At 43.2% G+C, this 16,472-nt stretch overlaps 1 protein-coding gene across 1 annotated transcript in view; it reads right to left on the minus strand.

The window, feature by feature from the left end:
* The window catches only part of ARSB (arylsulfatase B), a gene marked incomplete at both ends in the record, with an annotated part of 176,978 nt that overhangs the window by 83,546 nt on the left and 76,960 nt on the right, over positions 1–16,472 (minus strand). Inside the window, one exon of the mRNA XM_080692784.1 lies at positions 8,786–9,029. Coding sequence (XP_080548910.1) covers positions 8,786–9,029 — 244 coding nt within the window. The remainder of the gene's footprint in view (positions 1–8,785; positions 9,030–16,472) is intronic.

Genomic DNA, 16,472 nt, shown 5'->3' on the forward strand with positions numbered 1-16,472 from the left:
AGGATATCTAAATTTTTGTATATATTTAAATATATATATATATATTTCTATAAATTCATTAGTCTCAAAGAGGTCTATGATCTAAAAACAAATATGCCGGGCGTGGTGGCGCATGCTTGTAATCCCCACGCTTGGGAGACGGAGACAGGAGGATCACACAGGTTCGAAGCCAGCCTCGCTGGCTTAAGAGACCCTGTTCCCAAATAAAAATATAAAATATAAAATGCTGCTGGGCATGGTGGCACACGCTTGTACTCCCCACGACGCTTGTATTCCCCACGCTTGGGAGGTGGAGTGGATCGTGCTGGCTTAAGAGACCCTGTTTGCAAATAAAAAGTATAAAATAGGTCTGGGAGTGTAGCCTGGAGATAGAAGTGTTTCCAGGAACCCCAGTACCACCACCAAAAAAAAAAAAAAAAAAATAGGTCTGAGAGTGTAGCCCAGAGGTAGAAGGGTTTCCAGGAACCCCAGTAGCACCAAAATAAATAAATAAATAAATAAATACAAAAAAACTGGGGAAAAAGCCCCACTCCTCTGATTTTGTATGGAAGAAAATCAAACCACAACACCTAGAAAAAATATAAATATTTAGCATATTTCAAACTAAGAAAAGGCTTTCTGAACAAAAATAGAAAAGGTGATTTCATTGCCAAACATGAGAAAGATACCCATGTTAAAAAAAGATCTTAGAAGGTAGAAAGATCTTCCATGTTCATGGATAGGCAGAATAAATTTCATCAAAATGGCCATACTTCCAAAAGTGATCTACAGATTCAACACAATAACTTTTAAATTACCAAGATCATTACTCACAGACATAGAAAAATCAATTCTTAAATTCATTTGGAAAACACAAAAACCCAGAATATCAAAGTAGTTTTCAGCAACAAAAACCATGCAGGAGAAATCACAATACCTGACTATAAACTATACTACAAAGCCATTGTAATAAAAACAGCATGGTACTGGCACAAAAACAGATATATAGACCAATGGAGCAGAATAGAAGACCCAGAAACAAGTCCACACACTTTCAGCCAATTGATTTTTGACAAAGGGACCAAAAACATACACTGGAGAAAAGATAGCCTATTCAACAAATGGTGTTGGCAAAACTGGTTATCCATCTGCAGAAAATTGGAAATGAATCCCACTTTCTTACCCTGCACAAGAGTCAATTCAAGATGGATCAAAGACTTGGAAATCAAACTAGAGACCTTGAAGCTCCTTGAAGAGGGCATAGGTCCAAAACTGCAACACATAGGCACAGATAAACACTTTCTCAACAAGACCCCAAAGGCACAACAAACTAAAAGGTGAATCAATACATGGGATTGCATGAAACTGAAGAGCTTCTGTTCAGCAAAGGAAACTATCAAGAACCTCAATTGAGAGCCAACAGAATGGGAGAAGAATTTTTGCCACCTACACCACCGATAGAGGACTAATATCTAGAATATACAGAGAACTCAAGAAACTCAACACTAAGAAAACAAAGCATCCAATAACAAAATGGACAAACAAACTAAATAGATACTTCACAAAAGAAGAAATTCAAATGGCCAATAAATGCATGAAAAAATGCTCAACATCAATGGCAATCAGAGAGATGCAAATCAAAACTACCATGAGATTTCACCTAACTCCAACTAGAGTGGCAATCATTCAAAACACAAACAGCAACAGATGCTGGCGAGGACGTGGAGAAGTGGGAACTCTAAGGCATTTTTGGTGGGATTGCAAATTAGTGCAACCACTTTGGAAAACAGTATGGAGGATCCTCAGAAGAATGGGAATGAACCTACCATATGATCCAGCAATACCACTTCTGGGTATCTACCCAAAAGATAGGAAACCAAACTACCTAACTAATGCATGTGTATCTATGTTCATAGCTGCACAATTCACCATAGCCAAACTATGGAACCAGCCAAGATGTCCATCAACTGATGAATTACAAAACTGTGGGATATGTACACAATGCAATTTTACTCAGCCATGAAAAAAACCTCAATTACATCATTTTCAGGGAAATGGATGGAACTGGAGGACATTATGCTAAGTGAGATTAGTCAATCACAAAATATAAGAAATCAGATGCTTTCCCTAATATGTGAGAGTTAGGGAGAAATGGGTTAGAGGAGAAACTCGAGATGAAAAAGGAAATCCTATGGAGGAGCAAATAAGACAACCTAAAGGAGGAGAACGAAGGGGAGAAGAGGAAAACCTCTAAAACACACAATGTACTTAAACATATCGAAGTCAACCACTAAGCCGAGCAAGGGAAGGAGAGACAGGGAGGGAATGGGGTGGGAATTGGGCAGGGGTTAAATCAGTGATGTGTACATGTCTGTACACACAAGTTTTTTACCCCAATATGATGTATGAATATAATGCACCAATAAAAAATAAAAAAAGAAAGAAAACCACACACAAAAAAGCTATGGCACTTTGGGTGATTGTTTTTATTTTCTGAGTTTGCAGATTATCTATAATTTATTACTGGCACTTGAGAAAATTAAATTTAACTCAAACATGTCAAGTTTAGATCATAGATAGAAGCAGAGATATTTTAAATAAAAAGAAAAATTCATCTCATGTGAGCAAATTATGAGTAGAAAGTTTCAAAATAATGAGAGAATGGGTGTTTTGTTTGTTTCTCAGCTTAGCTCTTCATCGATACTAATTTTCCTGTGACGTGGATGCTGTTGAGTGTTCTTTAAACAGCAGATCATAAACTGGTCATTGTCTCCAAACTTTTCAGGCAAGAAAACGAGGAAACAATTTGAGGCTGGTGAGAATTTTCCCCTCTGGAAAATAATATGACACAAAAGTACTAAAATAATACAGTATAGTTGGCTCTTGAATCACGTGGGTTTGAACTGAGTAAGTTCACTGACATGCAGTTTTCCTCCGCTTTTTTTTTTTTTTTTTTTTTTTTGCGGTACTGGAGATGGAACCCAGGGGCATTCCACCTCCGAGCTGCACCTCCAGCCCTACTTTTATTCTTTATTTTGAAACCGCGTCTCACTGATTTGCAGAGGGCCTCACTAAGTAACTCATGCTATTCGCGAACCTTGATCCTCCTCTCTCAGCCTCCTGAATGCTGGGATTACAAGCGTGCGTCACCACACCGGCTTCACCCCTTTTTAGATTTGTGACAATTTGGAATAATTTCAGGCTCCCTGCAAAGCCTAGAAATCTTTTTAAAAATTAAGAAAATGGTATGTGATAAATGCACAAAATACATGTAGATAATAGCCTACTTAATCATCTACTATCATAAAATATATACAAATCTATTTTAAAACTTAAATTTTATCCAGTTTATGCACACTATCAGAGGCCATATATGATATCATCTGCCACTGAGAGAAATATAAATAAAAGTAAAGATGCAGTCGTAAGTCATCACTGCATAAAATTAACTTCTGTGCATATTGTACTACTGTAGCGATCTTTTAGCCACCTCCCATTGCTATTGTGGTGAGCTCAGAGGCTGTAAGTATCCACTTAAATTCCCCGTGACCCTAATCATTGCCACATGCCCAACTCTGCTCTCTAGTAAATTGCTTATTGCAACAAAAAGTGCCCTCTTATGAGTCTTGGTATCTTTTTTGATGTATATAATACATATAACATACAAATATGTGTTAGCACCTATTTGTGTTAACAGTAAGGCTCTTGTCAACTGGGGGCTCTTAGATAAATTACTGGGACATCAAAAGTTATCCATGAGTTTCATGAGTAGCAGAAGTAGAGAGTGGATCCCAAAGCCCTGAGCACCCCAGTATCACTGCCTCTGGCCGAGTTACCCCCACACCCTAGGAGAGCCCCAGCTGGGCAGTCATTGGGACTGGTGGCCCAGTTGGACTCACACACCAACCAGGCCCCTGTTGGTGGGACAAGAAGGTCATAGCACAAAAGTTTGGGGAAAGTCTAATGGCGCAATAGAAAAGACAAATACTGTGTCATGGACAGGATGACACCAAGGGAGGTGTATCTGTACACCAGCCTGATGCACAGAACCGGCCCTGGAAGCATCTGTGCAGTGCAGGAGAGGGCGAGACGGGGGATGGCTGCTGTGCAAGGAGGAGTGTGGAGGCAGCAGATATTACAGGCCTGGTGGAACTCCAGTTCAAGGCAGTAAATAAGCAGCAGACCTTAACCCTGCAGATGCTGTCCATGTCTGCAGAGTCCTCCACACGGTTACTAGCAGAATTACCAGAAGAGTAAGTGGAGCGGGAAAAGAATGAGACAGAGCAGGGTGCTCCCTAAGGCCAGGCCAGCGAGGCTGCCCAATAGCAGGTGTCTTTCTCTAGGCAGACTCCACGGGGGCCACCACAGGATGCCAATGTTCCTGGGCAGGGAGGAGCCATTGAGGGTGCCAACACACTGACCAGTGAGACAGAATATGTGTGGGGCTGTGGACCACCACTCCACAGGGGCCTCCTCACCAAGGACAGCCTAGAGAGAACGGAAGAAGATGAGGAACCTGAAGGAGGCGAGACCCAGGGTCAGCAGCCCCTCAGCCTAGGTACTGCTGCCACCTCAGGTACTGATGCAGATGCTCAGGAAACCCTAAACCATGGATGGCGACAATAAAGTAACCCAGCGTCACCTGAGCATTCCTACGGCCCCACGGCCGAGCGGAGCAGGCTGAGTAATGTAGGTGTACCCTCTCGACTACCATCTGTTCATCAGCAAGAAGAAATGAGCATGAAATCCCAGCAATAAGAAAGGAACAGAAGGTTGGAGTTAAGGACCTTAAAGGCTTGCTTTTTGCTTATAGACAAAATAACTAAAACTATCTGCATTATCTATGCAGCATGGGGTTTTGATTATTTTTACCTAAAATAATATATTTTGCCTTTTTTAGTCATGAAATGTGTGTGTGTGTGTGTGTGTGTGTGTGTGTGTGCATGCACATGTACACATGCATTTAAAGCCTGGGTTTTCTCAATAGACTTTTTTTTTTCCCCCTGTGGTACTGGGGATGGAACCCAGGGGCATTCTACCTCTGAGCTCCACCCCCAGTAAGACCCTGTTTATTTTGAAACAGGGTCTCACTGAGTTGCAAAGGGCCTCATGAAGTAGTAGCTGAGGCTATCCTTGAACCATGATCTTCCCAAATGCTGGGATTACAAGTGTGTGCCACCACGTTCAGCTTTTTCAATAGACTTTTAAGGATTTTTTAATTGCTTCATATCTGGTCAAGTTAAAATTCATAAAAATTTCATTTTAAATTTTTAATAAAAGTTTGCAATTTGATTTTTTAAGCCAACAAACTGCAAGTGCTCCCCCCTCTTTTCTGTGGTACTGGGGATGGAACCCAGGGGCATTCTACCTCTGAGCTCTACCCCCAGCCCTATTTTTTATTTTTTATTTTATTTTTGCGGGTCTGGGGATGGAACCCAGGGGCATTTGACCTCCGAGCTACTCCCCTGCTTTATTTTTATTCTTTATTTTGAAACAAGGCCTCACTAAGTTGCAGAGGACCTCACTAAGTAGTAGCTGAGACTGTCCACGAACCACGATCCTCAGGTCTCAGCCTCCCAAATGCTGGGATTACAAGCATGTGCGCCACCATGCCTGGCTTTTTTATTTTGAAAAAGGATCTCACTGTGTTGTAAAGGGCCTCACTTAGTAGCTAAGGCTGTCCATGAACCGTGATCCCCCTGTCTCAGCCTCCCAAATGTTGGAATTACAAGTATCCACCACCATGCCCTGCTTGCAAGCACTTGCTGCTTTTTTTTTTTTTTTTTTTTTTTGGTGGTGGTACTGGAGTTTCTGGAAACCCTTCTACCTCCAGGCTACACTCCCAGACACCTATTTTTTAATATATATATTTTTATTTGGAAACAGGGTCTCTTAAGGCAGCGAGGCTGGCTTCGAACCTGCGCGATCCTCCTGTCTCCGCCTCTCAAGCGCGGGGATTACAAGCGTGTGCCACCACACCCAGCGTGCAAGCACTTCTTATTAGTAGCATTAAATAATTTTTTTGTTTTCCCATTTCTGAATTCTTTATTTTGATACATATTTTGGTTGGATTTAATTTATTGCCCAGTAGTAATTTTTTTTTTACTTTTTGCTTTTAAACTTGAAGGACAAATAGGATAGATGCAACATTCTTGAAGACAATTACCTTTTACTCTAAAGTATGTATGATTTGCCCCGCTATCTTCTGGCATTGAGAATTAACGTGGAGAAGTCTAAAGTTAACACAATTTTTCCCCAAGGGCATTTTTTCTGTTTTTTTTTTTTTTTTTTTTAAGTTGGTGCATTGTAGCAATTCACCCTAATGGAGTACACGATGGCAGAGGCACACATGCACACATTACTCATTTAGCTTTTTCCTCTTTCCTACCCCAGTCCCTCCCCCTCCCTCCTTCTCATGTGGCTTAGTGACTGACTGATAGGTTTATGAAGGCACATCAGCACATCATTTACATGAGGGAATTTCCCTCGTCTGCCTCTCATCCCCCTCAGTTAAGCTGTGCTCATCTATGGTTTGTCCTTCTTCATCTAGAGTTCCTCCTAATTTTTCTCCCTAGCTTCTGCATATTAGGAAGAGCATCTGATTTTCTTACTTTGTGTGTGACTGACTAAGCTCACTTAGTATATATAATGTTCTACAGTTCCATCCATTTCCCCACACATGACAGTTTTGTTCTTCTTTACGGCTGAGTAAAATTCCATTAAATAATTTTTAAAAGGTTATATGTGTATTTTCAACTGCTCAAGGGTCATTGTTCAATGGCTCCAATATTGTTCAAGGGTCAATTCTAGTTAGAAAAGGTAAAAAAAGGGCTACTCAAAGATTTAAACTTCAATTTTTGCAACATGTGTGTGTGTGTGTGTGTGTGTGTGTGTGTGTGTGTGTGTGTGTGGTTCTGGGGATGGAACCCAGGGGCTTTCTATGTCCGGGTTATACTCCCAGACCTATTTTATATTTTATTTGGAAACAGGGTCTCACTAAGTTGCTGAGAGTCTCACCAAGTAGCTGAGGCTGGCTTTGAACCTGCGTGACCCTCCTGTTTCAACCTCCCAAGTACTGGGATTACAAGCATGCGCCACCATGCCTGGCTGCAACATGATCTTTAAAAATTGATAAACTCCCTATGGAAAACCTACAACTCTGAGTTGCAAAATAATTTAAAGTTTATAAAGCTAATTAAATCAGATTTCCTTGAGTTTGGGAGAGATGAGAACTTCCTCATCTCATGATGAGATTCATTAGAGAGGAATCAAAAGACTCCATGTTTTGAGAAGCTGAGAAGCCTTGCTAAAGGCTTCTTCCATCCATTCCAAACTCGTTGGACCTTAATGTTTAAACTTTAATAGGTGTCAAAATTCTTTTGCATAAAATAATCTCATAACAAGCCATATTTTTAATGTTCAAGATGATCAATTATAGAAAATATGATAATACAGAAAGATTAGAAATAACATATATCCAGCAGCTAGGGGTTGGTTAAATTATGACGTATCGTGACATATCCTGAGTGTTAAATACTGTGCTCAGGTGCACGACAGATTATAAATTTAAGTGTTCACAGGGACTAGGCAAACCACATGACCGAGTGCGGTGGGCTTGGGTTGGGAATTGAGAGCGAAAAAGATTGGTAACTTAAAGGGCAAATAATATTTCATCCAAGGAAGGTAGTAACTATTTGATTCCATTCAATTGTTGACCTTGAGGGAATGCAGGCCCAGTATTACCAGGCCTTCTTATTTCGAAAAGCTTTTTATTTGCTTTTAAAGCGTTTATCCTTACCCAAAGTTTATTTATGTGCTAACTTCTTTAAAACTTTCTCCCCCTACTAGAATAGAGCCAAGACCTTGCCTGTCTTATTCATCCCTATTTGCTCAGCACCTAGAACGGGGCGGGGCACATGGCTGGTCCTCATTGGATACTTATTAATGTATGGAACTACTTAGTCTCTGACACTGCACAGCTGCTCCCAGCTCCCTTCCCCCTCTCCTGCTTAGTTCTCCATTTTTTAGCAAGAAAGATGTGGGTCCCTTCATATCCTGCAGGAAGCTAGCAATATCCACTTGCTGATGCCGCTGCTGCTTTTTGGTGGTACTGGAGATTAAACTGAGGGGATTATACCACTGAGCCATATCACCAGCCTTTCTTATTTTTGGAAACAGCGTTTTGCTAAGTTACTGAATGCTGCCCTTGAACCTGTGATCCTCCTGTTTCAGCTTCCCCAAGTACTGGGATGACAGGTCTATGCCATTTGAGCCTGCCCCCTCCCCCAACTCCTATTTCTAAGCAAATTTGCTTCGATTTGAAGGCCTTTTGTATAGGGTGGAGGCTGAGGACAATCTTGGCCCACAAATGTAGGCTCACAATCCCAAATTTAGAACTTAAAAAATTCACAGTTATAATATCTCTAAAGCATTTCATTTTTTAATAAGTCATTTGTAATCTGAACTATCATTTTAACATGAAAACAATCATTCTCACTCAACTGTGTCAAGCTGGTCTTAAGAGTTTCTTTTCTTTTCTCTTTTTTTTTTTTGGTGGTACTGGGGGTGGAACCCAGAGGCTTTCTACCTCTGGGATATACTCCCAGACCTTTTTTATATTTTATTTGGAAACAGGGTCTCACTAAGTTGCTGAGAGCCTCACTGAGTAGCTGAGGCTGGCTTTGAACCCGTGCGATCCTCCTGTCTCAGCCTCCCAAGTGCGGGGATTACAAGCGTGCGCCACCACGCCCGGCTTTGGTCTTAGAGTTTCTGCCCTGGGAGGGAAAGGGGGCCTGATATGCAGTACCTGATGGTTTCCCACACGTTGAAGCCGTCCAGAGGCTTCGTGCCGTTGGTGTGTCCCCCAGCCAGCTTCACAAGCGTCGGCAGCCAGTCAGAGATGTGGATGAGCTCCCGGCTCTTCACGCCCTTCTGCTTCAGCAAGGGGCTGGCCACGAAGCCCACCCCTCGAACGCCTCCTTCCCACAGGGTCCATTTCCGTCCTCGAAGTGGCCAGTTGTTGCCCCCAGCCAGGGTCTGCCCTCCGTTGTCTGAAAAACAGTGAAGTTGTGGCATGAGGAATGTGAAAGGTGGCAGAATCAAAATGGAGTTGCTCGTGGCGGGCCCTAACAACAAATCAATAATCAATGAAGCTGAGGTTGTGAAGAAGGGGAGCTCATGCATATGGGCTTGATGACAAGAACCAAAACCTCTGCCAAATCCACAACCTTGCACAAAGGCCACCATGACTTTATGCAATGCTCCTGCAAGGATGTCCATCCAACGACTGGCAGAACAGCCTTGGACTGGAGCCCCTCTTATTATTGACCCCGTCCGGGATTATTGCTTCGAAATGACTCACGGAATCTTCCTCTGTTTTTCTTTAAACATGTTGCCTTGCCCCAGTCTCTTTGCATGTCCTCCTAGTTTACTATGATACATGTATTCCCTCTGCCAAGAAAATGTACTGTCTTTGGGGCATCTCTCTGTTATTTAGGTGGGAAAGGACAATGTTAACTCTTAAATCTGTTCAAGAAAAAAAGGCTTCTAGGTACCCACTTCTAAGTGATGCTTGAAGAATAAAAACAAGAACAGCACCTTATCCCTGTCCTACTAAGTCACCTTCTCCCACCCGAGACACTGGTGCCATCACACAGATAAAACCAGGTCTGTGACACATGTCCTCCATGGCTAGGCCCCTGAAAACAAGGCGGTCTCCTGTGGAGAGAGGCCTGTACCAGGCCATTAGCCCAATGTGCAGCGAACGTAGCTTTGTACAATACAGAAGGATGAGCCCCTGTGCGTTGGGCCTCACCTGGACCCCGAAAACAAACCAACCCCTGGTCAGTTTCATTTGGTGATCTAAAGCTCTTAAGAATAAGGACAGCAGACCTCTGGATAGTCTTGGAAATTTTTTCCTAACATTTAAACTGGTCAATGAATTAACATTCCACTCCCAGATGATCTGAGCCCTTTCTTAAGTGTGAAAGTTAAAGATTTCTCCAGTGATTTAGAAATATCTTGGCCATAGCCACTGAGTGGAAAAAGTAATTTTGAGAGAAATTCCTCCCTCCTCCAGAGGACGGTGGCAAGATAAGGCGTCATAAAGTGCAACATCAGGGAAGAGATGGCTTCTTCTCTTTCAGGACCATGGGAGGGGCATTGGTGAGGACAGGTGGAAGTTTCGAGGGCAACTGAAGTTAGATATTTTACCAGTCAGGTGAGGGCTCAGAGTTAAACATTAAGATGGAACCGAAAAAAAATTTTTTTCTTGTATACTGAGTGTGTAGAATATATTTGCTTCAAAAGTACCCTTACAGTTTGGTGACTTTATTTGGGAAGGGGTCCGAGGTGGGGGGATGAATGAGAATTAAACCCATGTATGCTCTACCACTGAGCTATATTTCTAGTCATTTTTATTTTATTTTGAAACAGGGTCTCACAGGTTGTCCAGGCTGGCCTTGAATCTCTACTCCTTTTGCCTCAGCCTTCTGAGTTGCTCAGGAGATGACAGGCCTGTGTCGCCACATCTGGCTTCTTAGGTGACTTTCGAGACACTTTTAAAATAATACTTATTTAGCCGGGTGTGGTGGCGTGTGCTTGTAATCCCATCATTTGGGAGGCAGAGACTGGAGGATCGTAGTTTGTAGACAGCGAGGCCCTTTGCAACTCAGTGAGACCCTGTTTCAAAAATAAAAAGACTAAGCCAGGCATGGTGGCACAAGCTTGTAATCCCCGCTCTTGGGAGGCGGAGACAGGAGGATCACGCAGGTTCGAAGCCAGCCTTGCTGGCTTAAGAGACCCTGTTTCCAAATAAAAAAATATAAAAAATAGGTCTGGGAGTGTAGCCCAGAGGTAGAAGGGCTTCCAGGAAACCCAGTATCACCATAAATAAATAAATAAATAAATAAATAAATAAATAAATAAACTAAAATATAGGGCTGGGGATGTAGCTCAGAAGTAGAATGTCCCTGGATTCCATGCCTGGTACCGCAAAAAATAAATAAAAATAAATATATAAATAAAATAACATTTATTTTCATGCAAATTTCACTTAAAATTTTTTTTTAATTTTTTGTGGTATTAGAGATTGAACTCTGGCACACTCTACTTCTGAACTATACCCCCAACCCTATTTTATTTTTAAATTTTGAAATAGGATCTCACTAAGTTGCAAAAGGCCTTGCAAGTAGATAAAGCTGTCTGAGAACCTGGGATCATCCTGTCTCAGCCTCCCAAGTACTGACATTATAGGCCATGTGCCACCGTACTTGGCCAAAGTATTTTTTTTTTAAAAATGCTTATTGTAGCCAGGCGTGGTGGTGCATGCTTGTAATCCCAGCGCTTGGGAGGCTGAGACAGGAAAATCCCACAGGTTCGAAGCTAGCTACTTAGTGAGGCTCTCAGCAACTTAGTGAGACCCTGTTTTCAAATAAAACATAAAATAGGTCTGGGAGTATACCTGGAGGTAGAAAGCCCCTGGGATCCACCCCCAGTACCACCAAAAAAAAAAAAAAAAAAAAAAAAAGCTTATTGTCCAGATGAGCCACCTGAGGGCAGTATGACAAACCTACTCTATAGATTGTCATACAGGATCCCTCTAATCCTTGATAAAGATGTACCAAAACCCCTGGGGGTACCTGAAACCTTGGATAGTACTAAACTCTATATACACTATGTTCTTTCTATACATATATGCTTATGGTAAAGTTTAGGTACAGTAAAAGATTAGCAACAATAACAATAAATACACCAATGACAACAGTATATTGCAATAAAGTTGTACGAAGCCACGAACAATGGCGTACACCTTTCACCTCAGTTATTTGGGAGGCTGATGCAGGAGGATTGCTTGAGCCCAGGAATTCAAGACGAGTTTAGGCAACAAAGCAAGACTCCATCTCTGTATAAATAAATACATAAAGAAATAAATAACTGCTCACCCCCTCTCTCAAAATATCTTACTCCCCACTACTTGGAAGGCTGAAACAGAAGAATCGCAGGTTAGAGGCCAGTGTCAGTGTCTTAGCAAGTCTGTTTCAAAATAAAAAATACAATAGGGCAAATAGGGCTGGGGGTATAGCTAAGCGGTCGAGTGCCCCTGCGTTCCATCCCCAGAACACCCCCCTACACACACAAATATTTCACTGTGGCGTTTGTTGGACAAAGGGATGACTCGTGTTCTGGGCAGGACTGAGCAGGATGGCACGCGATTTCATCACACTGTGCAGGACAGTGAGCAATTTAAGACGCATGAACTGCTTATTTCTAGAATTTCCCATTTAATATTTTTGGGTCATGGTTGACCGTAAGTAAGAGCAACTGAGGACAGTGAGACTGTAGGTGTGGGGGAGGGGCGCCGTCTATAGTGCAGGTGCCCAGAGAGGAAGAGAACATTTGTTAAGCACCATCTCCACCCGGGCACCGTCTGGATGTCACGTGACCTCTCACAGAGCACAGTCTCTCTCGGGCGTGTAAGCGTAGCCTGGGTGGTCGGAGCTGGAGCTGAAACCTGACCTCAGCTGCTGGACAGTCGTGAGGCCAGGGGAACTATGCCACCTCGGTTTCCTCATCTTTATCGTGGAGGTGATTAATTCCTACTTCATGTATTAAGGGTGAGGATGAAATAACACCATGGCACAACCTAAGTGCTCAAAAAATGGGAGCCGCTATTTTTAACATTTACAACAGCCTAAACGGTCGGGTATTGGTATCATTTTCTTGCAAAAGAAGAAAAGGGAGGGAGAGAGAGAGTGACTTGAAAAGGACAAACTTTTTTTTTTTTTTTTCTGGTGGTACTGGGGTTCCTGGAAGCCCTTTACCTCCGGGCTACACTCCCAGACCTATTTTATATTTTTATTTAGAAACAGGGTCTCCTAAGCCAGCGCGCGCGGCTAGCTTCGAACCTGCGCGATCCTCCTGTCTCCGCCTCCCAAGCGCGGGGATTACAAGCGTGCGCCACCACGCCCGGCCTAAGGACAAACATTTAATAAGTGAAACAATTCGGATTCCAACCAGGCCTGTGTGACCGCCGGGCCTCCGGGACGTCTCTGATGTCCCTGGCGCAGGGTGGGTTGCACGGGTGGCCACAGGAGGCCTCACTTCCCCGGGGAAGCCCCCGCCAGCCGCAGCAGAGGGCTCTTCCTGCGAGAGCCGGAGAGCTACTTCAGGGGGAGGGTGATCGCCTTTGCTGTTGGTGGGGAAGGTTAAGGTTCTACTGCGGAGGAGGCTTCTGATCCAGCCCCTATCTCGCACGTCCTCGCGGGGTCTTCTCTGTGCTTCCTAACAGGGTGTGCTGAGCTGGTCAGATGAAGGGAGGTAACATGTGAGCGGGACAATCACCCTCCTCACATTTGCTCCTCACCCAAAGCTCGAGGCAAAGCATTCGTCCAGGCAAGTTTATGAAATACACACTCCCTTTCACATTCGGTCCTCTACGGAGTATCAGACCCCCATGACCAAGTCAAAATTCCAGGTAATCCAAAAAGAGCTACGCACCTCCGCCGGTGATGTCAAGAGTGGCGGAGGCAGCGCTCTTCCTACTTCACTCAGTTGTCTGGATTATTACAACCCATGGATTCTCAAATGTATTAGCTTACTGCCCCCTTTTCAGAAAAAAAAAAATTACTCAGAACCCCCCTGGGCACTGCCACCATCCCCTCCTTTTTATTTCGGTGTCCCCCAGTTACACTGGAGGCTGCTACTGCCCCCTGGATAGATCCAGCATCCCCTATCCCCAGGGTGGGGGCAGTGTCGCTGACTTTGAGAATCTATGCAAATGATACTGGCTCAGTGCTTTAGAGGATGCCAGTTGTCTCCATTTTAAATAGACATACTTCTTAAGATATTATATAGCGTGTCTTTCACTTCCACATTTTTGTTGGTGCCCAATAAAAAATACTGGCTGACGACGGTGGTGGAAATAAGAGTGGAAATGACAGGACAAGAGCAGCTGGGTCTGGAATCTGCTCCTAGGAGGAGCTCCTCACTATGACTCAGAAAGGAAAATTCTCTGGGCTGTGAAGAGGATTTGGCCACTGCCATTACTGTAGGAGCTGGAAAGTGTCTCCACAGATCACGAGGGAGTGGGGGGCTGATGCAGTGTGGGACTGTTTTTATGATTAACTCATGGTGATGTTTTTGCCATTAGCAACGATAAGCGATTCTATCATTGGTTATGGCTTCCTCAGTCGGTCTTTCAAGAGTGCTCGAGGACTGTTGAGCACTGTCGACGGACACACCTGCAATTTCTCCTGACTCCCCTGCCACAGAGTCAGCTACAGATGTGGCATACACACAGAAATGGCAATTCAGTCTCCCCTGGGGTGTGTGCATCCACAGGTGGCCCCTGGTGACCTTCAACACTTATCAGCAAAAGAGCAGGCTCCACAGTACTAGGCTGTCAGTTGGCTACATTCATGAGAAACAGTTCTAGTATAGTCTCCTGAGTGTGTGAAAGAGTTCAACATAAAACTGTTCAGAGTAATGACAAGAATAAAATAAGATCATTTGAAACAAGGTAGAAGTTTTCTATATTCCTCACTTAACTCTTAAATAAATAAAAAAAATAGAACCACCATTTCAAACATGTTTCTTCTCATTTTCTTCCTCCTAATTTTCTACATGGCCAGAGCCTTTTTAAAATTCTATTAAGAATTCATTTTTTAGGAGAAATTTTTGTTTCATTTCCTGACTAACTTATGAAAAATTTTCCAATCAAAATAAGATGGCTCCAACTAACAAAGGAAGCTATGGAACTTTTCCCCCAGGGAAAGTCTTTTTTTTTTTTTAAAGCAACATTTTGGCACAGGGAAACCTAATTATAAAACCTTTGCTGTCTAGAAATGAAATGTCAAAATAAAACAAATGTTGTCATATGCAGATTGTAAATCTCACTTTATTATTCACTATTGAATAAAAATAACTGTCAAAAAGTCATGGAAAAACATTGGTAACCAAAGATCCGAGCAAAAACATTAAGTATATGGTAATGAGGCCATGTCAGTATCCAGCTGATAAAAATTAAAATAAAAGCATGATAACAATATTAATTTTGAGGATACTCCCCAAACAATTGAATGCCGAGGCTTGGCTGTGGAAGGTCCCTGCCATACTGCCCCCAGCTGCTTCACCCTGGGCTTTCCCAAGACCTGCACCTCACTCCGACTCTGAGGTCACGGAAACAAAGACAAGGAAGGCTCCCACAGCCTCATGTAAGGCCTGGGCCCTCTCTGCACTGGCACCCTGGCAAGTGTGACTGATGGATGAGAAGACCATATCTTTTTTACAAAGGAGAAGTCTCTTAGTCCCCAGAGAGTACTTGCCTGTTGATAGCTGATTCCTTTGGATTTTTATTACTAAAATGCAAATTGAAGAATTAACATATGTCCTAGGGATCATCTAAAGAATCTTTCCTGCTGAAAGATTTTGGAGAAAGCATCTATCTAGATACCTCACTTACAACCTGATGTTCTTCTCAGATCTTTTCTTTCCTACTTACTATGCATTCAATCATCTCTAGCTGAATCAAATGTGCATCCAATTCTGGTAAGTCTAGTTTTAGAATGGATTTCTAACCCATTCCCTATTCTCCAGCCTCAGTGCTTCAGGCTAGGTACTCCTCTCACCAAGCCTCCTGGGGGTAACAAGCAAGTGCACTACTTCAAATTGTCTCCAGAGGTGTCTTTGTAGAGTTGCAAACCCAAGTGATAGAATCCTTCACATCTGGACCCAACCTACTCTCTGGGCATCAACAGCAGCCCAACTGACCTCCATCAGAAGTGAGTATGCAAGCCAGATGTGGTGGCACATGCTTGTAATCCCAGCATTTAGGAGGCTGAGACAGGAGGGTAGTGGTTCGCGGAGAGCCTTAGCTACTATTTAATGAGGCTCTATGCAACTCAGTAAGACCCTGTTTCAAAATAAAAAATAAAGAAATAGGGCTGGGAGTGTAGGTCAGAGGTAGAATGGCCCTGGGGTCCATCCCCAGGCGCGCGCGCGCGCGCGCGCGCGCACACACACACACACACACACACACACACACACGCATGTATGCTTCAGTTACATAAAGCTGCTAACTTCCTTCTGCTGTTAGGATGTGTTCTGTACTTTCATGCTCACTTTGCTTTTAACATGTTGGCTTCTTTGCATAAAAGTGCCCCAAGGCCCTTTCCCCTACTTATTTTTACACCTCCATTAAGTGTCATACCTTTTGTGAGCCTGTTGCTTGGCTCCCCACATCTTTGTCTGTCCTCTGCACTTCTGCTCTACTTCCTCTCCATCATTTCTACTGTGCTCATCTGTGCTGTGGCTTTGTCTTGCCCATAACGCACGCTTGATAAAAATATAAGAAAAAGATTCCCTTCAAATCTGCACACTTGCTCCACGGTGAAAGCAGAATCAGCTCTCTGTGAGTCCCAGGACCTCCTGATGGCGCCACCCAGCAGCAGCTGACCAGGTGTGCACAGGGGGAGGAAGGATGAACATGGGCAACG

This window comes from Muscardinus avellanarius (genome assembly GCF_963383645.1).
Source record: "Muscardinus avellanarius genome assembly, chromosome: 1".
Taxonomy (NCBI): Eukaryota; Metazoa; Chordata; class Mammalia; order Rodentia; family Gliridae; genus Muscardinus; species Muscardinus avellanarius.